Consider the following 23,464-nt stretch of genomic DNA (forward strand, 5'->3'; position numbering starts at 1 on the left):
CATGATCAATCCGTTGGCTGAGGAAGAAAAAAATCCGATCCAGACTTACAGATGTCTGTACACAGCATGTCCACACCCATCTAAAAGCATTACAGCCCCACTCGGGGTGACCCCGAAGGACAGTGGTAAAGGTAAAACTTCCCAGTAGGCAGCACTTCAAGCAGTACATTTGGTTTTCCATTTTTACCTAAGAAATGACCAGATGGACAGATTTACACTTGATTCATTAACAACTGTTAATTGTCTAGCCAAGCAGTTTAGGACTGGAAGGAACGGGTGAAAGACTGGAAACAAGGAGATCTGGAAAGCAGATGCATGCATGAACCTCTCAGGGCACAAGCTGTGAAGACTTCTGTGTCCTAAGCATGCTCAACAAAGGGATCCTCTGCAGAGGAAGCTCTCAATATTCAGATGGACAAAACAATATGCTTTCTGGATATCAGGCAGCCTCTTCTCCTAGCCAGCCAGCACTTTCTCAGTGGGCCCATGGGGGCAAGAATGGAGTCTATGCTTGGGTTCAAAAACATGGACTTCTTTCCAAGGCTGATGTTGCTACCACTACTTCTGAGTATCTAACCTGCTAACAGTAGAGACCTACTGAATCTCTGACAGGGCACCCATCCCAAGGAGACCAGCCTGGTGCATGCTGATCACACTGGGCCTCATCCATTATGAAGGGGGCAAAGATTTATCCTCACTGGAATAAACATGAATTCCGGGTTTTTCTTCCCTACCCATATGCTTCTGCTAGCACCACCATCCATGCTTCTGATCAAGGAACTCATTTCATTGCAAAGAATGTTCAGCATTAGGCTCATGCCCATGGAATTAGCTGGCTTTATTACATACCTCCATAACTCAGAGGAAGCTGCTAAGAAGATGGAATGGCTTACTGAAAACTAATTTTTTGGCACCATTTGGGAACCAACATCCTTAAAGACTGGGGTTTCTGTCTTATAGGATTCAATATATGCTTTGAATGGCAGACCATTTTATGTAGGTGCTGCCCACCTCACAGCCAGCACCCATGGGTCTGGAAACCAAGAGGTGGAGGTGGGAGTGGCTCTTCTGTTACATCTAATTACCAGCTTGCACAATTTGTTTTTGCATCTTGGCAACTCTGAGCTTTGTTAATTTGGTTTTAGCTCCCAAGAGCAGGGAGAATGCTTTCACCAGGGGACAAAATGTTTCCACTGAATTGGAAGATGAGACTGCCATCTGGTCATGTTGAGCAACTTATGCCACTGAACCAACGGGCAAAGAAAGGGGATGTTACTCTCCCTGCTGGAATGATCGGTCCTGATTACAGAGCGGAAAATGAGTTACTGCTACGCAATGAAGGCACAGGGGACTATATCTGGAAACCAGGGGATTCACCGGTTTCCATGATAAAGCTTAATGGAAAACGACAGCAGCAAGAAAAAAACCAAGCAGAGATCCTGAGATTTCACATCATTCAGTAATGAAGGTTTGGGCCACCCTACCAGCTAAGTAACCCTACCCACCTAAGGTTCTGGCTGAGGGAAAGAAAGCATGGAAGGGGTGATGGAGGAAGAAAGTCACAGATAGCAAGCACAGCTTATAACCACTTTAGAAACACGGACTATACATAAATGCTTGTTATATGTATATATACACTAGCTACTTCCCTCTCCTTTTTCCCCTTAACATTTTATGCAAGCTCGTTGGTAGTTACCTTTCCTGTTTAGTCTTAAGGTAACAGAATATTTAGTAAGGCTGTGACTGAATTTCAGAGTAGTTACCATAGTCAGCAATGGATGCAATGACTGTTGGGACTAGGTGTCTTCTCTCTTTGGGGAGAGGGTGAGAACTCTTCACGTGTACCAATGGTAGCTGAATCTCATGCGGCAGAAATTTTTGGTAGAACATAAGCATAAGGTCAGTTCTGTGATTGTACTGAACTTCAAATGTGTGTATAAAGATGTATATGGATGCTGATTAGACACAGGGGTAATTTGGGCTAGTTATTAACTTATTACCTCTGGTCCAAATCTGCCATTCCCTGGGCCTTGTAGAACTTCTCTCTTCGGTCAGATGACTGATACCAAGCTTTGCCAATCTAGGGGGCTAGAGAGACACCACAAGTCCAAAGCAGGGAAAGGGGCTCTCCTTTCTGCTTCAAGGGCCAGGGCACTGGTACGCAGGGGACCTGGCCGCATTCCCCACAGTGGTGGCCCCTACCGAGGCCTCTAGCAAGTTTCTCCCCATCACTGTAGTGGACTAATGATTCTGACACGATCAGCAGGCTCCAGCAAGATGCTGTGCCCAGACAACAGCCTTTGGCCTGGGTTGTTTTTCTCCAGGCAGAGGTCCTGCCATCCAGCTCTGGCCTGTGCCCCCGGCAAGCTTTTCCTTCGCCTGGTGACCACTCTCACTGCCCCACTGAGGACTGCTCCCTCTGGCAAGCTCCCTTGCCACTGACAGAGTGTTCAGAGGGCAGCCGTGCCCTTCCCCAACTAGGCCCGGATCTCCAACCAGTTCTTTGTTCTCTCTCCCTCAGCTAACAAGGGCTAGTACCTGCTTCCATAGCTTTTTCAGCAGGTAACCACCTTTTACTGGTTAACAGTCCTCTTTATTACATTTTCCCAGTTTGCACGACTAGTATGGCCTCTGTGTTACGACTGGACAGCGACTGATACAATCACCTGAAGTGTGAGTGTGCATACAATAAAAGGAAACCCGGGGACAGATCCCTGGAGCATTTGTGCATGTAGAGACAGGAAGAAGAGGCAGAGCCATCAGAGGAAACAAAGAAAGACGCAGCAGATGGGAAAACCCCAGTATTCATAGTTCCTAGAGCCGAGTGAGGGAAGTATCTCAGAGAAGAGGGAATAATCGATTACGTCCACAGCTACTATGAGGTGACTGAAGTGAGGAGTGAGAGCTGACAGAGAGACTGGCAGCAGGTTCAACGGAAACAACCTAAAGGTCCACTGATGAATGAACGGATAAGGAAAACGTTTAACAACCAGTGGGATATTACTTTAACAGCCATAAAAAAGAATGAGATTCTGCCACATGCAACAACCCGATGAACCCTGTGGGCACAGTGCTAGCTAAAGTGAGACAAAGAGAGCCAAACACCACATCATCTCACTTACATGTGGCATCTAAAACAAACAAACAAACACACACCCGAAGCTCACGGACGCAGAGAAGAGACTGGCGGTTGCCAGAGGTGAGGGCGTGAGGGTGGGCAAAATGGGTGAAGGGAGTCAAAAGGTACAGACTTCCAATTACAGAATAAGCCCTGGGGGTATGGCGTACAGCGTGATGGCCGCAGCTAATGGTACTACATTCCATATTTGAAAACTGCTCAAAGAACGGAGCTTAAAAGTTCTCAGCACAATAAAAAAAAAAATTTTGTAGCTCTGGTAGTATGGTGATGGATGTTAACTACATTTATTGTGGTGATCTTTTTATTTACACATATAAATATCAAATCATTATACTGTACACCCAAAACTAATGTCATGTGTCAATTATACTTCACCTAAAAAAAAAAGGAAATCTGATGAATATTAAAACCATGTATGTTACAAACTTGACTGGTCGGGACTTCCAATGGCCCTGTGAAGGAAAGAATAACTGGTAAGATAGTTTTCTGTGTACAGAGAGGTGTGGCTGTGGTTTGGAATCCTTTTTAACCTTTGACATTGACAGTTCCAGTACAGAACCACTGAAATATTTGGTAAGTCTCTCTAATTTTCACCAACAAACAAACAAAACACCAGAGGCTGAAAAGGCTGGACACCAATAACTTTTAAAAAAGGGAGGGCAGGAAGGACAGTGAGTGGAGTTCTAGAGATTATGACTAGCTTCAGATTTTTAGTTAAGTATACATGGTAAAGTTTAACAGTAACCCCAGAAGAAGAGACAGACTCTGTAACTCAGTAGAAGGAAGTAAAAATAAATTAAATGGTTGAACTACAAATCCATGTTACATAACTTCAACCTGGCCCTTAGTCCACTAGACAAGTCCTTTCCTTCATCTGCTGATTCTGTCCCGTTTCTGAGTCACAATTCCCCACTGTTTCTGCCAGGGCTCCTTCTACAACATCCCCATGCCATAAAGTAACATTTCTTACCACCTCACTAAGAGATCGGAAGCTATCTGTGCATCCTCATCAGCCCCGGGACACAGTGACAGCCTTGCTCCAACTGAACCCTCTGCCCCTCCCAGGCTAGTCCCGTCTGCCTCCTACAAATGTGCCCGGCTGTTTCGTCCTAGAAGGTCCTCCTCCCACCAGCCCTGCTACCCTGTTTAAGTAAAGGCTTTCTTTCTCAGTTTTTTAATTCTGAACTACACACAATCCATAGTTATAACGGGTAGGAAACTTTGTTTTCTTCCTATGTTCTTTCTTCCAACGTGAGCCAGCTGAAAACTGGCTCAGTCGAGGCACGGTCACGGGCGGTCCCGTGAAGTGAGGAGTGGGCATCATTAGTGTCATGCATGTAGCATCATGAGCAAGTGACAAGGAGTGAATATTCAGTCTTTTTTTATACACTGACTATTGCTTTGTCACATCTGTGAGGGTCTTAAAATTGTGACAATCTATGTTCAAGTCCGAGAGCCTCTTACCCTTCTTCAGTTTCCGGACAGCCAACATACAGTGACTAGGAGACAGATCCCATATTCTTAAGGTTTTATCATCACTTACAGTAGCACAGATGGGCAGATAGGGATGTGTAGCCAAACCCCACACCTCTCCTTCCATGTGTCCCTATAAAGAAAACACAGTTAAGGTCGATTTAACCTAAAGCTATGTGTATTTAGAAAAAAAACTGGGAACGAAAACAGGGCCACATACTAAACCTGACCCACTCAGGGGAGGCCTGCACAGAGGCCTATGAACCCAGAGACCGAAAGTAGAACTTCCTGAACTAAACGCAGTTCATGGAGGGAGTCATGTGCTAGGCTGCCATCTTCCCCCAGCAAAGGTCAGTCTTTGCCTTAACTGAGCTTTTTTGCATATAGCATAACATACCTGATAACAGTAACTTTGGAATGTCAATTGCCCTTTTTCCAAACGCCTCAAAGCCCCACGCCAAGAAGAGACTACAAATGCCCTCACTGTTATTATGTTAAATGTTAAATGTTAACTATACTATACCCACCTACGTAAAAGAAGCATTCCCACCCTTTTGCTTTCTCCAGCCTCCCTAATACCCATTACACCTCCTCCTTTGATCGTAATGTATAAAATAAGGTACAAATCTGCCATTCTCTGGAGCATTTTCTCAATCCGTTGAGATTTTGCTTCCCAGCAATTGTTGTCAGTTTGAATGAAATAAACGCATAAAAATTCTTATAGGTTGGGTGTTTCTCATGTTGACAAAACTAAACACAACTTTTGATAATATATGATAATGACAGAATAATGCATAATGAGTAGGTCTACTGAAATTTTTATTTTTTGGAATGTACCATAAAACACCCTTGTAACAACTTGATCTCCACAATTAAAATATAAGCAAGCTACTGTTAAAATTAGCTTAAAACCCTAACACATTCACTGGGTGGAGAGAAGGAAAGCAGAAATTGGCTGCCCTGGAAGGTTACCAAATGCTGTGTAGGGGACCATCCTGCAGGACAGTAAGGAGCGCCACAGACCCCTCACCAGTAAGTGTGGTGAGAATAATATGTACGTTTATTTATTTTTTAAAGACTTTATTTATTTTTAGAGAGAGGGGAAGGGAAAAAGAGAGGGAGAGAAACATCAATGTGTGCGAGATTCACAACTGGTTGCCTCTCACACGCCCCCAACTGGGGTCCTGGCCTGCAACCCAGGCATGTGCCCTGACCGGGAATCGAACCAGCAGCCTTCTAGTTCACAGGCCAGCGCTCAATCATTGAGCCACACCAGCCAGGGCCAATAATAATATATACAGTTAAAGAAACATTTAAAGTCTCTGGAAATGGTTCCAAGGAGAAACAACAAGTGAGGAACCATTTAATCAAGAAAATATGAACTCGTTAAAAACAGCAAAAAGTCTGTGGTGTTTGAGCTGAAATCCACCCCTCTTCCCCATCTTCCTTTCTCATCAGTGTGGAAGCTCCAGAACGGCCAGATGACACCCAGAACACTCCTCTTCCTACCCACCTGGCTATAGAGGCTACCTTCCTAGAAGGGGCAGGCAGGTGCCAGCATTTCTCATCTGTCCCCGGCACCTGCTACTGATGCTAAATTCTTGGGGGATCTATCTCCCTTTTTCTGCCCACCCTCGTTCTGAAATGTTTCCTCTACTTTGGCTGCAGTGCCCCTGACAATACTGGGGCCTCAGTGTCAACCCAGTAACACCTGAAGCTACTGTTTCCTCCCCCACACCAAGCACGCAGTTTCTAAAGGAAGGTACACTCAGAAGGAGCACTCCACTGTCCTCACCCACAACTTGACAGCCTTAGATCAGAGGTTTTGCCTAGAGGAAGAATCAAGCCATAACTGTTCCTAATTCTTTCTCAAAGGAACTGACTTCATTTACTGAACAAATGTGGAAAAGTTCCAGCCCAAAGGGCTCTCAAAAACAAAGGAGGTGGAGGTGAGAGGTAATTGGGAGGCAACTGGTAGACCCAAGGGACACAAAGGCTAAACTGAAAGTCAGCTAGTTTGTCCAGGAGAAGCAGAGAAATCCCAGGGGTGGCTGGGAGAAGACTGCTTAAAAAGTCAAAACAAATCTCAAACACTAACCTAGGGAACTGTTCCTTTTAAGGAGCCTGAATTTAATTGGTTTAGTCTGTGGAGCAACTTATTCTCCAGGAAAATGTTGAAAACCATAGAGCTTTAATGGCTGGTGGTGATCTGGGAAACAGGCCATCAAAGAGGAGAGAACACTTCCTAAATCGTTTTATGAAGTCAGTGTTACCTTGATACCAATACCAGAGAGACATCACAAGAAAACTACAGACCAATATCCTTTATAAATATGGATGCTAAAATCCTCAACAAAATCCTAGCAAACTGATTCCATTATAGGATTATACACAACTAAATGGAATTCATCCCAGGAACACAAGGTTGGTTTAAAATCTGAAAACCAATTAATGTAACACACCACTGTGAGTAAAATCAAAAACTAAAACCACATGATAATCTCAAAAGACAGAGAAAAAGTATCTGACAATCTGACAAATGCTTTTGAGAAAAACATGCAACAGACTAGGAATAAAAGTGTAATTCCTCAACCTGACAAAGGGCATCTATGAAAAATCCACAGGTAACACTGACTCCTAAAATTAGGAATAAAAAGGATGTCTGCTCTCACTACTTCTAGTCAACACTGTATGAAGAGTCCAGTCTACCAAATTTTCGGCTTACTCTCTTGAACAGTCACTGTACACAGTTATACTACCTGCAGCACCGACAGTGCTGTTTCTAACACTTACACTTGCTGTCTGGTTTGACTACACTGGCTGACACCTCACACACACAGTGGATGATAACGGTGCGAAGTGGTATTCTTATCTTCTTCCTGATGTATAAGGGACAGTAGCTTTGAAATCTTAAACTCTGTAATAAATATAAAAATATGAGGATGTCATACATGACTCTTAAAAGTTTTAAAACTGTGAAATTGGGTGTGTTTTCAATGGAGCCATCTATGGATCCCGCCTTAAAAGCAGACTTGTCTAGTATTTCCCAAGAGACCCTAAACATGGTGATAAACGCCACGACTCCATCATCTCTGTAGTTCAAAGGAATATTATGTGGCTGAAATGAAAGAGCAGGACATGAAGTCTGACAGCTCATCTAATGTAAAATGTGTTATCTGCTTGCCAGTTCTCCTTGGTGCATCAGGATACTATACGCACACTGAAGTATGCGCAATGTCTCCATCTAAGTGTCCCCTTTGGTATCTGAGCAGGAGTGGAGTGGGGGGTGGAGAAAAAATAAGTCTGCATTAGAAAAGAACGTAATTTTTTTTCAGGGTAAGAGGCAAGCCCAAAATTGGTGTTACTGTATAGAGCTGCATGAGACAATTTGTCATGAGGGTAGACCAGCGATTTTCAACCGGTGTGCCGCAGGAGTTTTTAAAACATGCAACACCTGACTATTCAGCCAGAGACCTCTTTTCCCTTAGATTGCAAAATAAAAAAGTGACAACAGCCAACACAACAGCCATCCAGTGTGAATGAATCAAAATTACACCTGTTTTTTGGGTCAGATAGGCAAAATATGTATTTTTGGTATGCCGCAGAATTTTAGCAACTAGCTTGTGTGTGTTGCGAGATGACAAAGACTGAAAATTGCTGGGGTAGACCCTGCCTCACTTGGCGTGTTTTACACTATCAATTTATTCCCCTCCCTACTCTTCAGGAAAACATAACACACATAGGAAATTACATGTGAAAAATTAACACAGCATTCCCTGCTGTTTCATTGTACATTTCCACCACACAAATTTTTTGTATTTCTGGATATTTTGTTTTATTACTATACAGGGCAGGGCAAAGGTAGGTTTACAGTTGTGAGTATGCAAAAGTTTTTTCTGGTGTTATTACTTATTAATTATTGTATTATTTCCATCTAAACAACTGTAAACCTACTTTTGCCCCACCCTGTGTTTTCTTGGATGTTTTCAGCAATGAAGCTTTGAGATGCATTCATTTCTAATTTTTCAAGGTTAGCAACCCGAGAAAGAATGAAATAAAGTGCAGAGTTTCACAGAGAAACGATGGCCTTAGGCTTCACAAACGTACTTCGAAGAAATAAAATTAAATATGAAATAAATGGACTGGGTTAAATTAATTACAAATGGTTATTCTTTCTATTGGTTTGTTTTACAATATGAAATTGCTTAAAATATTGCCTATTATCCACATGATATCATGTACATTTGTTAACTGAAGCTATACATTTAGCTATAATAAAATTTAAATTTTCTGGTATACAGTAACATTAACAAATATTTCCCTACTCAATTTAACATTATTTTTCATCACTATCAACTTTGGCTCTTACGTATTGAATCAACTGTATATATACAAAGGGGGAAAAAAGAACATTAATATTTGAAATTACCTGGACCAGAAGTGTTACTGGACCACTTTTATCCACTTCTAGTATTTCACCATTCTTTGTGCCAACTAAAATATGGCCATGCCCTAACGATATGGCTCGTATAGACGGGTTATCTTCCAAGAGAAGACCTGCAATGTTAAATGGAGATGTTCTTCTAGGTATGCAGTTACTGTAATACAAGGATATATGTATATAGCCAGTGATGCTTTTTGGTAACGAAAATCACACTGCAAGATTGCTTTCTCTTGTATTTTAAGTATTCTAATAAATGCACTGCATTTTCCCCATTCAATTTACTAATCTTAAAAGTGCGTACCACCTGTACACTACCAGTGCATGATTCTCTGCAACCCCAGGTCTCCTACCACCATTCTGAAAACTGCTTCTTCTCTTATTTGTACCTCCTCATCCACCTCCTGACCCTGGAAGAGCATGTGCAATATTCTGGCTAGTGATTTTAATTCAACTCAATTTAAGATGAATTCATCTGTGCCTGCTGTGTCCCAGGCAGGCTTCAGAAACATGCTGGTGAGCATGCTCGAGCCGGCTCCTGCCCTCGCAGAGCGTGCAATGAGAACAACAGACCCTGTCTGTATGAGCAGCACACTGAAAATGAAGCACACAGTAAGGGAATTTCAGCTTTCCTTAGAAGGAGAATGGGAGGGACAAGAATCATCCCAGAGGAAGCAACGTTTGAGATCTGAAAAGTAAATATACGGTCAGGTACCTGGAGGGAGTTGGAGAAATGAAGGGGAGAATTCCAGGCAGAAGGCCAGTCGTGCCCCCTCCACAGGGGCTGTGTTCCACGACCCCCAGTGGATGTCTGCAACTGCAGAGAGTACCAAACCCTCTGTATGTATCGGGGTGCATCCAGGGACCCCAACCAAGACAGACTAGAAAAATACAGGCATGCTGGCAGATGTAGCCAATTGTGGGAGAAGTTGGAAATGAGGTTCCAGAGGAAGACTCATGCCAGGATTTAAACCCAGGCGAGGCAGCCATGTAGGTTGGAACCATGCGGTTTGGGGGGCAGAGAGGGGGAACCTGTTACCACATGGCTTAGGAAGCAGGAAAGCCAGATGTAGCAGCCATGAACAGCTCTCTGTTAGCAGTTTGGAAGAATGCAGAAGAGGCATTCAGGGAAGGAAAGAAGTGAAAGGACTCTTGCTGGTGGGCCAGGAGAAGGTGCCATGTGGGTTTGCATTAAGAACCGGAGATCCCAGCAACACAGCCGATAGTGCTGGGAACCACGGGAGGCCTGCCAGCTGAGCACAGATTACTGGGAAGAACCAGGGGCAACCTGAGCCATAGACTTCTATTTTTTTTCCTGAGAAATAGTACCCCTGACTGGTCTGACTGGGCAAGGGGGGTGGGGGGAGGACTGACTGTGTGTTTGTGGGTGTTTTAAGGGACTCTGAGTATTTAATGGCTATGTTCTCCCATTACTCTAAACCTGTACAACTTTTTGAATAAATAGTTCCTTCCCTTTTCGCCAAACTCTGGCATTGAGAGCCATAATTCCAATTCCTAAGGGTGGTGGGCAAGGCGAATCTAGTAGAGAGGGTCCCCAGGGGAGGGTTTCCATTTGGTAACAGTATCTGGTCCCCCACCCCTGACAGGTCCATTTTGTAACATATGTACTATATTTTTTCCTACACATACATACTCACAATGAAGTTTAATTCATAAATTAGGCACAGTAAGAGGTTAACAATAGCTAGTAATAAAATAGAACGACTATAACCATACACTGTAATAAAAGTTATGTAAATGTGGTTTCTCTCAAAATATCTTACTGTACTGTACTCATCCCTCTTCTTGTGATGTGAGATGTATAAGATGCCTTATTAAGTTGGGAATTTTTGCCTTTTCACTCAAAGGAAGCACTTTATGGCTTCCTTTAGGCACATCTGAATTGCCAGCATCACCGCTCCTGTGCTTTGGGGCCGCTACTAAGTAAGATAAGGCTTACTTGAACACAAAAACTGTCAAACCACAACCATAGATTTGATCGCTGTGGAGGCTAAATGACTAAGGCAGAGGGGCGTATACAGCATGGATACTCTGGGCAAAGGGAAGATTCGTATTCTGGGCAGGACAGAGTAGGACAGCACGAGATTTCATCATGCTACTCAGAACAAGACGCCATTTAAAACTTAGTAAGTGTTCGTTTCTGAAATTTTCCATTTAATATTTTCAGACTGCGATTCACCACAGGTAAATGCCACTGCAAAACTATGGCTTGGGTTGGGGGAGGAGGGCGACTATTAAAATAGCATACAGAAAGGCCTGGAGGTCAGGAAGCGATTCATTGTCTTAATCTGCTGAGGGGAAGGATAATGGAAAGAAAGGCCTGAAAGACTAGAGAGGCCGGATCGATAAAACACTAAGTTTGAAAACAAACTCCTGATTGGTGGTAAATGTGAGGCTCACATGGCAATTTTCTTTTGAAAACTATAAATGTTAAAAATTAACATTATGCCCTGGTTGGTGTAGCTCAGTGGATTCCACGCTGACTTGCGAACCAAAGGGTCGCTGGTTCGATCCCCAGTCAGGGCATGTGCCTGGGTTGCAGGAGTGTGAGACGCAACTACACATTGATGTATCTCCCCCCTCTCTTTCTCCCTTCCTCTCTCTCTAAAAATAAGTAAATAAAATCTTTTAAAAAATTAACATTACTAAACTTGTTCTTGGTTAATATTTTACCATGTGTATCACAGAAAATAGACTTTGAAAGGACAGCAGTGAGTCTAGCATTCAGTTAAGTAGCTTCTCCCGTTTAACTCTGATGCCTGTCTGGTAAAGAAGAAAAAATATATTTTACTGGTTCCCCCTCACTGACCACATGTGTTAATGAGCCATTAATCTTTTCTCCTACAAAGTGAATTAAATATCAAATCACCTTTAGATCCTGGGGCCAAAGCAGCTCTTTTTATAGCATAGGTCTTGAGACATCTTTCAAAGGAGTCATCCCAAAGAGCTACTATACCATCTTTTCCTCCAGTAACAAATCCCTACAAAAGTAAAAGTTTCAAGTTAATAAAGATCTAAATATTTTTAAAACAATAAGCTTCTTTGTATTGAAAATTCTAGGGGAAAGAACATTTATAGGCAAAAGTTACTGCTTGTAATGAACAGAAATTAGTATAAGAACCCATTGCATATTTTTAAACATCAATATGGAATCTGTAAAGATATTTACAATGACACTAAACACTCTACTTTTCGGACAGGACTTTAATAACCCAGTTTGACCCTGACCGGGTTGCTCAGTTAGTTAGAGCATTGTCCAAATACACCAAGGTTGTGGGTTCGATCCCCAGTCGGGGCACATAAAAGAATCAGTCAATGAATGCACAGATATGTGGAACAAATGAATGTTTCTCTCTTTATCTGTTCTTCTCTCTCTCCCCCTTTCTCTCTCTCTAAAGTCAATAAATTTTTTAAAAACTTTATAATTTGGAACCATAAGGCAGCTCCACTACTTTCAGCAAGTTACATATATTCTCCTAGAGGCTTCATAATCCCATCTTTTAAAAAGAAAGGATAATATCCGTAGCTACCTCACAGGACATAGTGATCATACATAAAGCACTTAAAACAAATTTTGACACATAGGAAGTGATTAACGAATATTAAGTGAGACTTTATTTTTTAAGCAGCAGACGCCTCCCTCTGGGTTCAGGAGGCTGAAGGGAGAACGAAGCAAGGCCAGGAAGTCCAGCGTATCACGGAGGGCTCGGCTAACCGATCACCAGTGCCCCAGCACTTCACAAAGTGCTCTGCCCTCCGGGATCTCACTGTTTAATGTGAATTATCTTTGCGCCACTTACTTTCTCCAGTGCGTGCATGCTGAACACTGGCCCATCATGTGCTTTAACTGTTTTTACAAGGAAGATGTCTCTCCAGATACACACATCTCCTGTGGACGTTCCAGAAAAAGCCATCTCTTCGGTCCAGCCATACACGGCACACATCATTGTGTCATTTTTCCCCAGCGCGCCTATGTAGCCTTTTCTTCCAATTAGTCCTCCCCCTGGTTCATAAAAAAGACTGTGAACGTACCACTCTCATAAGATATAAAATTACAAAGCAGTAAAACTTCTTTTCCACTGTTGTTGTTTAAATAGAAAGACATGTAACAGTAAGAAGAGTTAAAGAGAAAAACACGGTTTCGCAATGAGTGACTTGGGCAACACCTTGCCTGGCTGAGGCAGCCATACTTCAGGTTGCTCTCAACCTGATTAACAGCTTTTTGAATAAACAAAAGCATATCATGTCTTAAAGCAGTTTTAAGCAGTCCTCAGCATTTTATATTGTTTTTCAAAATGTTTATGATGACATTTTTAAGGTATTAAAAACAGCACAAAGTACACTTATATGTCTACTATCAACTCACATTAAATGACTAAAACAACTGATATGAGGCCAATCCCATCTCCCATCTTCACCCTCCTATTCTGAATGTGTCGATGATTCTCATGCATTCTTTATCATATCTTACAGCTTATTTATGAACTCCTAAGCAACACATCATATTATTTTTCTTGTTTTAGAATTTTCTGTAAATACCATTCTGTATGTATTTGCAACTTGCTTTTTTTCACTATTTGTTTTAGAGTTTTACACATGTTGATTTGTGCCTCTAGAAAACTCATTTTTATAACTACATAGAATTTCATTTTCCTATTAATAGGCACTTAAGTTGCTTCCAAGTTTTTGCCATTGAAAACAATGCTACTTTAAACATTCTTGTAAGGGCTTCTTCTACACAAGTGCAAGAGATTCTCTAAGAAAGCCTGGGAATGGCTTTGGGTATGTGCAATCGGAACAGCACACAGATGAGCCCAATTGCTCTCCAAAAGCGCCACATCAGCTTACACTCCCATTACCAGTAGAAGGAGCTCCTTCCTGCTGTTTAGGCACACTTGGTATTCTTAGACTGGGGGATGTGAAATACCAACTGAATTTTATTGTAGTTTTAACTTACACTTCTCTGGTTATTAATGAGATTTATCTTTTCCTATTTTTATTGACCATTCATTACCGATTGATATCTTTTGCCCACTTTTCCAATTGAACTCATTATTTATTTACTCATGAAATATATAATCCAGGCACTATTCAAAGTACTAGAAGTAGAGCTAGGAACAAAACAGACAACAAAATTCCCTTCTTTCATGGAACTTCCTGGTGAGAGGCAGTCAATAAATACGACAAATAAGTAAAAGGTACAGTATGTTAGATGCTGATGGATGCCATGGAGAAAATGTAGCATAGAAAGGAGATAAGGAATTGGAGGGGCCCATTTTAAGTAAGGTGGTTAAGAAAGGCCTCTCTGAGAGCTGGTATCTGAAAGAAGACCTGAAGAAGGCAGCAAGAGCAAGTCATTCAAGAAGAGTGTTGGAGGCAGAGAAATCAGCATGTGCAAAGGCCCCAACACAAGAATGTGACTAAGAACACCCAGGAGGCCAGTACAGAGTAGCAAAGAAAGGAAGGAAGGCAAACCAGAGACGGGATCAGTGAAGTCAAATGCAGCATCACAGACTGTTGTAGGAATTTAACTTTTACTCTACCTGAGATGAAAAACACTTGGGTGTGGAAAGACAGGATACAGCATATCATTTATTAACAGGTTCATTCTAATTTCTGGATTGAGAGTAAACTGAAGAGCAGCAGGGGTGAAAAAAGTTGGAAGGCTACTTCAACCATCTGAGCTAAAGACAAAGGTAGCATAGGCCAGGGTGGGAGTGTGGATGAAAAGTGGTCATATTCCGAACGCATTCGGAAGATGGTGTTTTCTGAACATGGCAGCCGGAGCTGTTAGTGAACCTGGAAGGGTGATTGAGTGGAGTGGGAAGGAAAACAAGAATAAGAGTGAGTTCTCTCAAGAGAAAGAAGGCAAACATAAATTTCCAAGTGAAAGGGTAAACCACTGTTCGGAGGTGTTTTAGTACATAGTAAGAAAAGAAATTAGTAACTGGAGGGTAGAGTTGAAAGGTGGTTTTTGTTCAGTTGTATTTATTTAAGACGGAGAAGGAACGCCACTCTTGTATGCTGAAGGGAAGGAGTCAGTAGGGGGAAACTGACGATGAGGAAAGAAAGGGAAGAAGAGTGGGAGTGATGTCCTCGAGTAAGTGAGAGAAGGGATCTGTGCAAATGCGGAGGGACTGGCCTTCCCTAGAGCACAGGCTGCGCATCTGGGCCAGTTGGGCAAACTATGGGCTGAGGGCCAAATCCTGCCACCATGCGCTGGGGCACCACACCCACTGCAGCAGCTTTGCACTGTGAGCTGCGGAGGCCACACCTGTTCCCTTCTCTGTTCCCCGAGCCTGCCTCCCTGGCTGGCGGCTGCCTACTAGCAGCTGCCCAGGGCTTCAGAAGGTGATCATCTGCAAGTGGCAAACTCTGCTAATGGCAACTGCTGGGCATCTAACAGTGGAATCACGGTCCAGGGGTTGCCCTGCCTCTGGCCAGCTGCCCAAGTTGAAAAGGTAGGACTCTCCAGGAGGAGCTGAGTGCAGCTGACCATGGTCCCCTCACCCCAACCTGCCAGTCTCCTTCACTGCAGCAGGCTGATCTTGGAGATAATGCCTCCAGTTCACGGCACTGGATGCAAACTGGTAGCGCAGGGCAGGGGTTCTCTCTCGTTCTGTAAGTACCAATGTAATACTTGATTTGGGGCCTGGAAAGTCTAATATACGAGTATTTACTCTCTAGCCATTTGCAGAAAGAGTTTGCCACCCCTGGTTTAGATACTCATTAGGTGGGTCTTCTGATCACACACAGAATTACAAGGTCATGTTGCTGTTGCACTCGAAAAGCTTTCAGTGGCTCGTCCCACCAGCCATGGAAGAGAGTTCAAATTCTTCAGAGGAGAGAGCAGTAATAATAACTTGGAATCCTCAAAGCCTACATGTGGAATAGGAGGTAAGAATCTCCGTCCCTTTTACCCTCAGGCTTAAGTCATCTTTAACTTAGTTCACATAAAGCTAAGCATTTAGAGGTTTAAATAACACTTAGCCTAATGAAGTGGTTACTTATTTCCCAGGTGGCTAGTAAACTCTGTGGACCAGAACCCCAAAAGTGAGGGAGGTTGAAATGCACACCAAAGTCTTACCATTTATCCTTTCATGGTTCAATTTCACGTCTACTATGTCTTATCAAACTTAAGGGAAAAAGTTAATGAATTGTAAACCTTGTCATTTTAAGACTACTTACTTTCAGCCCTGGCTGGTGTGGCTCAGTGGATTGAGTGTCAGCCTGAGAACCAAAGGGTCGCTGGTTCAATTCCCAGTCAGGGCACATGCCTGGGTTGCAGGCCAGGTCCCCTGTGGGGGGCAGTGTGAGAGACAACCACACATGGATATTTCTCATCCTCTCTTTCTCCCCCTCTCCCCTCTCTAACATAAATAAATAAAATCTTTAAAAAAAAAAGACTACTTACTTTCAGTCTCTTATTTCAAAAAAATGTTATAGTCTTTCCAATACAGAAATAATAAACATTACTTGCTTGGTAATTACAATTCCAAGTGACTTAGATATTCAAATTATAAGTTTTGTTTAAATATATAGGAATGAAAATTACAAATGTGAAAATGGTGCTCTTTACTTTGTAAATGTGTATACAGTATTATCTGGTGAGTTTGTGATGAAGTATTAAATCCAAGTCTGAAAACTCATTTGTGTCTTATGTGGTTTACAATTTGAAAGTGAACTTGAGAAATGCCTTCAAAAAGACTATTCTTCTCTAATATATGTTTCACTTCTTCTACGTTTATGTATTTTACCTGAAAGCTTTAAGAATACTGAGACTTTGATGTCAAATTGCTGGAATTTACAAGTACACTAATTGTGTGGAAAACAGACATTTTCCTTTTAATTATTATTTTTTAAAGATCTTATTTATTTATTTTTAGAGGGAGAGGAAGGGTGGGAAAAGAGAGGGAGAGAAACATCTATCGCAGGAGTGTCAAACTCATTTTCACCGGATCAGCCTCACAGTTGCCTTCAAAGGGCCGAATGTAAGTTTAGGACTGTATAAATGTAACTACTCCTTAATTAGGGGCAAGGAGCTCAGCGCTTCCACTGGGTAGAAACAAGGTGTCAGGCTGGATAAAACAAGGTGGAGGGCCAGATTCAGCCCGAGGGCCTTGCGTTTGCCACCTGTGATCTATCGGTTGCCTCTCACACACCCTAACTGGGGACTTGGCTTGCAACCCAGGCATGAGCCCTGACTGGGGATTCAACCTGAGACCTTCTAGTTCGTAGGCCAGCGCTCGATCCACTGAGCCACACCAGCCAGGCCTTAATGATATTTTCTTAAAGATTTTATTTATTTATTTTTAGAGAGCGGGGAAAGGAGGGGAAAGAGAGGGATAGACATCAATGCACAACAGAAATATCAATCAGTTGCCTCTCTCAGATCCCCCCCAGTGGGAACCTGGCCTGCAACCCAGGCATGTGCCCTGAGAATCGAACTGGGGACCTTTCAGTCTGCAGGTTGGCACTCAGTCCACTGAGCCACACCAGCCAGGGCAGCCATTTTCATTTTAAAATGTGAACAACTTCCACAGTTATTAATTTATAGTTAAAAATAACTAAAGTCAGAAAACATTCCATTTCTACATCATTTTATAACATATAAAATTTTTTTAGAAAATACCTTTAAGAGAAAAAAGGAGGATGGACATCACGTGGTTAATTTCATAAGTTAAATCCTTTTGCAAATATGAATACTACATCAATACAGCCAATAGATGATGATAAAATAAATTTTATATTTGTTTAAAATATAAATGTACCGAGGCAACTGTGAATCACTTTTTAAAAACTTTTTATTTTGAATAATTTTAGATTTTCATAAAAGATGCAAAGATAGCACAGTGATCTCATATGGTACTCCTGACTCAGTTTCTAACATTAGCATCTTACATTTTCACAGACTACCAAAGCTAAGAAACAAACGTGTAATAGTAACATATTACTACTAACTGCACTCCAGACTTTCTTCAGATTTCACCTGTTTTGCCACTGTCTCTTTTCTGTTCTGGGATCCACTTTACAGTATCACATTGCACTTAGCTAAATCACTTTGAAAAATAATTTCTTAAATTTCAAAAAAATAAAAAGCGCTATCTTACCTGCTCTACGCCAAAATTTCATGTGTTTAATTCCAGCTGTAATTAATTTATCAGGCACACAGGGGTTCATCTTTACAACAAAAATCTTATCCTTACTTCCTCTGAAATAAATACCAAAATGTTTTAATTCCTTTTTAAATTTTTTCAGAAAATAAAAGCATATTAGTGAAGACATGTATAAAAAATATAGTATAAATCTGCTTTCAAATCATGTCCAAAATACTTTGTTTTTGCTTTCAAACCTTAGATAGCTTTTTTCCACATTTTTAAATTGTTGTTCAAGTACAGTTGTCTCCATTTTCCCCCCACCACTCTCCCCTACCCCTACTTGCTACCCTTGATCCTACCCCTCTTTGGTTTTGTCCATGTGTCCTTTATACATGTTCCCAAAAACCCTTTTCCCTTTATTGCCATTATCCCCTCCCACCTCCCCTCTGGTTACTGTCAGTTTGTTCTTTATTTCAATGTCTCTGGTTATATTTTGCTTGCTTGTTTGTTTTGTTGATTAGGTTCCACTTAAAGATGAAATCATATGGTATTTGTCTTTCACTGCCTGGCTTATTTCACTTAGCATAATGCTCTCCAGATCCATCCATGCTGTTGCAAAGGGTAGGAGCTCCTTCTTTCCTTCTGCTGCATAGTACTCCATCATGTAAATGTACCATAGTTTTTTGACCCACTCATTTACCTGATGGGCACATAGATTGCTTCCAACACGTGGCTGTTGTAAATTGTGCTGCTATGAACATTGGGGTACATAGGTTCTTTTGAATTGGTGTTTCAGGGTTCTTAGGGTATAATCCCCGCAGTGGAATTTCCAGGTCAAAAGGCGATTCCATTTTTAGTTTTCTGAGGAAATTCCATACTGTTCTCCACAGTGGCTGCACCAGTCTGCATTCCCACCAACAGTGCACTAGGGTTCCCTTTTCTTCACAACCTCTCCCAACACTTGTTGGTTGTTGATTTGTTTATGATGGCCATTCTGACCGGTGTGAAGTGGTATCTCATTGTAGTTTTAATTTGCATCTCTCTGATGGCTAGTGATGTTGAGCATCTTTTCATACGTCTCTGGGCCTTTTGTATGTCCTCCTTGGAGAAATGTCTGTTCAAGTCCTTCGCTCATTTTTTAATTTGGTTGTTTGTCTTCCTGGAGTAGAATTGTGTGAGTTCTTTATATATTTTGGAGATCAAACCCTTGCCTGAGGTATCATTGGTGAATATGTTTTCCCATACGGTTGGTTTTCTTTTCATTTTAATGCTGTTTTCTTTAGCTATGAAGAAGCTTTTTATTTTGATGAGGTCCCATTTGTTTAATCCTTCCTTTATGTCCCTTGCTCTAGGGGACAAACCGGTGAACATAGTACTGCATGGAATACCTGAGATTTTCCTGTCTATGTTCTATTCAAGGACTTTTATGGTGTCACGACTTATATTTAAGTCTTTTATCCAACTTAAATTTACTTTTGTGTATGGTATAAGTTTGTGATCGAGTTTCAATTTTTGCATGAGCTGTCCAGATCTCCCAACATCATCTGTTGAAAAGGCTATTTTTACTCCATTTTATGCTTCCGTCCCCTTTGCCAAATATTAATTGACTATAGAGACTTGGGTTTACTTCTGGGCTCTCTATTCTGTTCCATTGGTCTATGTGTCTGTTCTTATGTCAGTACCAGGCTATTTTGATTACAGTGGACTTGTAATACAGTTTGGTATCAGGTATTGTGATCCCTCCTACTTGGCTCTCCTTTCTCAAAATTGCTGCAGCTTTCGGGGTTGTTTATGGCTCCATACAAATTTTTGAAACGTTTGCTCTAAACTGTGAAATATGTCATTGGTATTTTAATAGGGATTGCACTGAATCTATAAATTGCCTTGGGTAGTATGGACATTCTGATGATGTCAATTCTTCCAATCCATGAGCATGGTGCATGCTTCCATTTGTTTGTGTCTTCCTCAACTTCTTTCTTCAGTGTTGTGTCGTTTTCTGAGTACAGGTCTTTTACCTCCTCGGTTAGGTTTATTCCTAGGCTTTTTTTTTTTTTCTTGTTGCTACAGTAAATGGGATTTTCCCTAGTTTCTCCTTCTGCTAGTTCATCGATGGTGTACAAAAATGCCTTCAGCTTCTGAATACTGACTTTGTAGCCTGCTGTTTTGCCAGCTAATCAGTTAATCTGACACTTGACTATTTCCTACTTCAAAGAAATTGTTAATATTTTCATCATAAAAATAACATGGTCACTGTAGAAAATTCAGAAAATAAAAAGTATAACAAAAATCTATATAGTTTCTTTGTGATACACAAGTATGTATGTATCTTTTTTCACTTAAATATATAAGCATTTTATCATGCTTTCCAATAGGTATGTAATAGCTTAGCATATAGTTAGAATTCTGCCTATAAATGGATAATAGCTATTTCCAATAGCTGTTTAGTGTACACGACTACAATAGTCATATTGTAGTTACATTAAAAAGTGGTTCTCAAGGATTAAACTTACAAGTGAATCCTGGAATCATTTGTCTTTTTACCATGATTATATTACTTATTTAGTGATAAATACGGCAGCAATAGAAAAAGGTTACATGTTTGCTTGATTTCAAAACTCTTTTAATTTTTTTAAATTTTAAGTCAAAAGTAATTTCCGTGTTTTGAAATGCGATACCAACTTTCCCCTACCTTGTTACAGAAAGTTTCTCTCCTTTCTTCCAGTCCCACAGCACAATGGTGTGGCCATCGTCTATTCCCACCGAAGCCAGACGTTTCCCATCCGCTATAAAAATTGAGACATACTGACCATTAACATTCAGAAGATAAAGCCATTCAGTGCATATTATAAAACCACAGCACCATATTTAAAATTTTATAAAATAATATTAAATGTTAGGTGTGTATACAGCTATAAAAAGAACCAGACTTTATAGGTGCAGGAGAATTTTTTCTCAATGAATCCAAACATATCTGCTGACATTTTCTCTGACTTTATTTACCTGATTTCTGATATCCATCAAGCTGAGATAGGGGAAATGAGAATGATCAGAATAATAGAAAAAAGAGATTTAAAAAACAAAAAGAAAAAAACTAAGAAAGAAAAGATTTACTTTAATTAATTTCACCTTAAGAAATCTACTGTGATACAAAAACTCACAGTGATTATGAAAAGTTAATCAACTGAAAAAGACGTAGGTTACAACCACATATTGCTATTAATATAACTATTTTTAGTAAAGGCCAATTATTTTGTTACTATCATCAAGCAACAAGTAATGAACGTATCAGACCCGTGACTGAGGTCTAGTCACGCTGACAGGCGTGCATGTGTCTATTTTAAGTTATAAAGGCTGAAACTACAACAAAAAGTTTGTCACTCTGCCATGCTTTTTGAAAACCCCAATCAGTTCGTTATCATGACCAGTGGTATGTTTCTTGGTGACTCCCTTAGTTTGCCATTCATTCTCTTGTTTCTTGAGTTTAGCAGATCCTTGAATGCATATATACATTTTCCCCCAAAATCGCTACTATGAATAATTCACTACCACTTCAATGAGAGGAGACAGCACAAATTTACACTTTCTTAATATAAAATTCTCTATTAACAGTATTTCCCATTTCCTGATCCACACCCTAGCTTTCACTATAGATCTGCTCTTGTATTTTGACCTATCTGTAAGTGTGAAACTTTCGAATGCACAGTGAAGAGCTAACATGATCTGAAATTACTTAGATAAGACGGTTTGAAATTGTCACGTCACAGAAATGTTATAAAAGAAATATTTCAGGTCTCACCGTTTTCTTTCTTAGCTTTCATCCTAAACATTTTCAAAGTTTACTCTGTGGCTCTAAGACACATTGATCAGAATTTGCCCAAAGTGGGAGCTATATACCACATACAATAATTGAGGTGACTTTAGATGTTATGTAGACAAACATTTTTTATTTTAATATAAACATATTTATGTTAATAGGTATCAAAAACTACACTCATTGCCCTGGCCAGTGCGGCTCAGTTGGTTGGAGCATCATCCCCAAAACCGGAAGGTCGCAGGTTTGATTCCCATTCAGGGCACATGCCTAGGTTGCAGGTTTGGTCCCCTGGTTGGGGGCGAATTCAGGAGGCAACCAATTGATGTTTCTGTCACATCAATGTTTCTCTCTCTCTCTATCTCCTGTTCTCTATCTGGAATCAATGGATATATTCTCAGTGAGGATTAAAAAAAATAAAAATAAATAAAAATAAAACAAATTTCTAAAATTACACTCATCAAATTACAGTTATAAAATAACCATAAAACCCACATTTACACAGTCCCCATGTGTTAGGCTAAGAATATGTACATGTGACAAGTCTAGGCGACACTCACGTAGACTAAAACACTGAGCACCGCCTCTGCATTCTGATCATTCCTGCCGAGCCAGAAAACAGCCTTACCTGAGAAGTCAACAGCACAGACACCATACTGGTGGCAGCCCTTTAATACAGACAAAGGTTTAATGGTCTCTGTGTCCCATATGTGAATCGAGGGGTCCCTACCTACCTAAAATAGAAGAATTACAGAAGCCATTTTATACAATTAAATCATTTATTTTTATATCTTTTAGAAGAAAATAAAATGGATTACATAGCCCTTTTTTTTGTATTTGCCATTGACACTTACCAGTGAAAAATATAAAGCAGACTGTATATGTAACTGACTGGCTTTCTTGCATTTGTTGAAAAGCTAATGAGGACAGGCTCAGTGAGCCTAGAAACATGGCAGAACTATGTGACTCCCAACTCTTACCTTATACGTCCTCAGTGAAGATGACGCTTACCAAGCACCTATTACTGGCAGTATTCCTACGCTAGAGATAATGAGCACTGAGACATTAAGATAAATTTTGCAAACTCATTGGGAACAAGATGTTTTTAGTTAAATAAGAACATCTGGAGGAAATGGTTTGTGTCATTCTCCTTGAGGTGACATGAGAATACAATAATTATACATTAAGAAACTAGTCAAGTGCTGACAAACAGTAAGGATCTATAAACATCGGCCCTTGCCATCCTTCCCTCAGACTATCCATACGGACAGGTATCACTTAAGATTTCCTCACTGTTCTCTGTTTCGGTACCGCTGCTTCGTTCTTTGGTAAACCTGAGGAGGCGTCCTACCATGGTTATAAAACAAAAACACAGTCATTCTTTTTGTCACAGAACATTTGTTGGATAAGTTATGTTATTTTACACCACTTGAAACTGTATTTCTAGTCTTTGTTTTCTGTAACTTTTACTCACAGATTTT

At 40.8% G+C, this 23,464-nt stretch overlaps 1 protein-coding gene across 3 annotated transcripts in view; it reads right to left on the bottom strand.

Moving 5' to 3' along the window:
- EML5 (EMAP like 5) overlaps positions 1 to 23,464 on the bottom strand; it is a 115,491-nt gene that overhangs the window by 42,497 nt on the left and 49,530 nt on the right. For 2 of the 3 annotated variants that reach the window (XM_053929020.2, XM_053929019.2), the window contains exons 15-21: positions 22,612 to 22,717; positions 20,862 to 20,955; positions 18,185 to 18,285; positions 12,875 to 13,077; positions 11,944 to 12,055; positions 9,042 to 9,169; positions 4,604 to 4,745 (exon numbers count right to left, since the gene is read on the bottom strand). In XM_053929020.2, the coding sequence (XP_053784995.1) occupies positions 4,604 to 4,745; positions 9,042 to 9,169; positions 11,944 to 12,055; positions 12,875 to 13,077; positions 18,185 to 18,285; positions 20,862 to 20,955; positions 22,612 to 22,717 (886 nt within the window). The remainder of the gene's footprint in view (positions 1 to 4,603; positions 4,746 to 9,041; positions 9,170 to 11,943; positions 12,056 to 12,874; positions 13,078 to 18,184; positions 18,286 to 20,861; positions 20,956 to 22,611; positions 22,718 to 23,464) is intronic. The other variant, XM_053929018.2, reaches the window with a different exon arrangement.

This window comes from Desmodus rotundus, chromosome 7 (genome assembly GCF_022682495.2).
Source record: "Desmodus rotundus isolate HL8 chromosome 7, HLdesRot8A.1, whole genome shotgun sequence".
NCBI classification, from domain to species: Eukaryota; Metazoa; Chordata; class Mammalia; order Chiroptera; family Phyllostomidae; genus Desmodus; species Desmodus rotundus.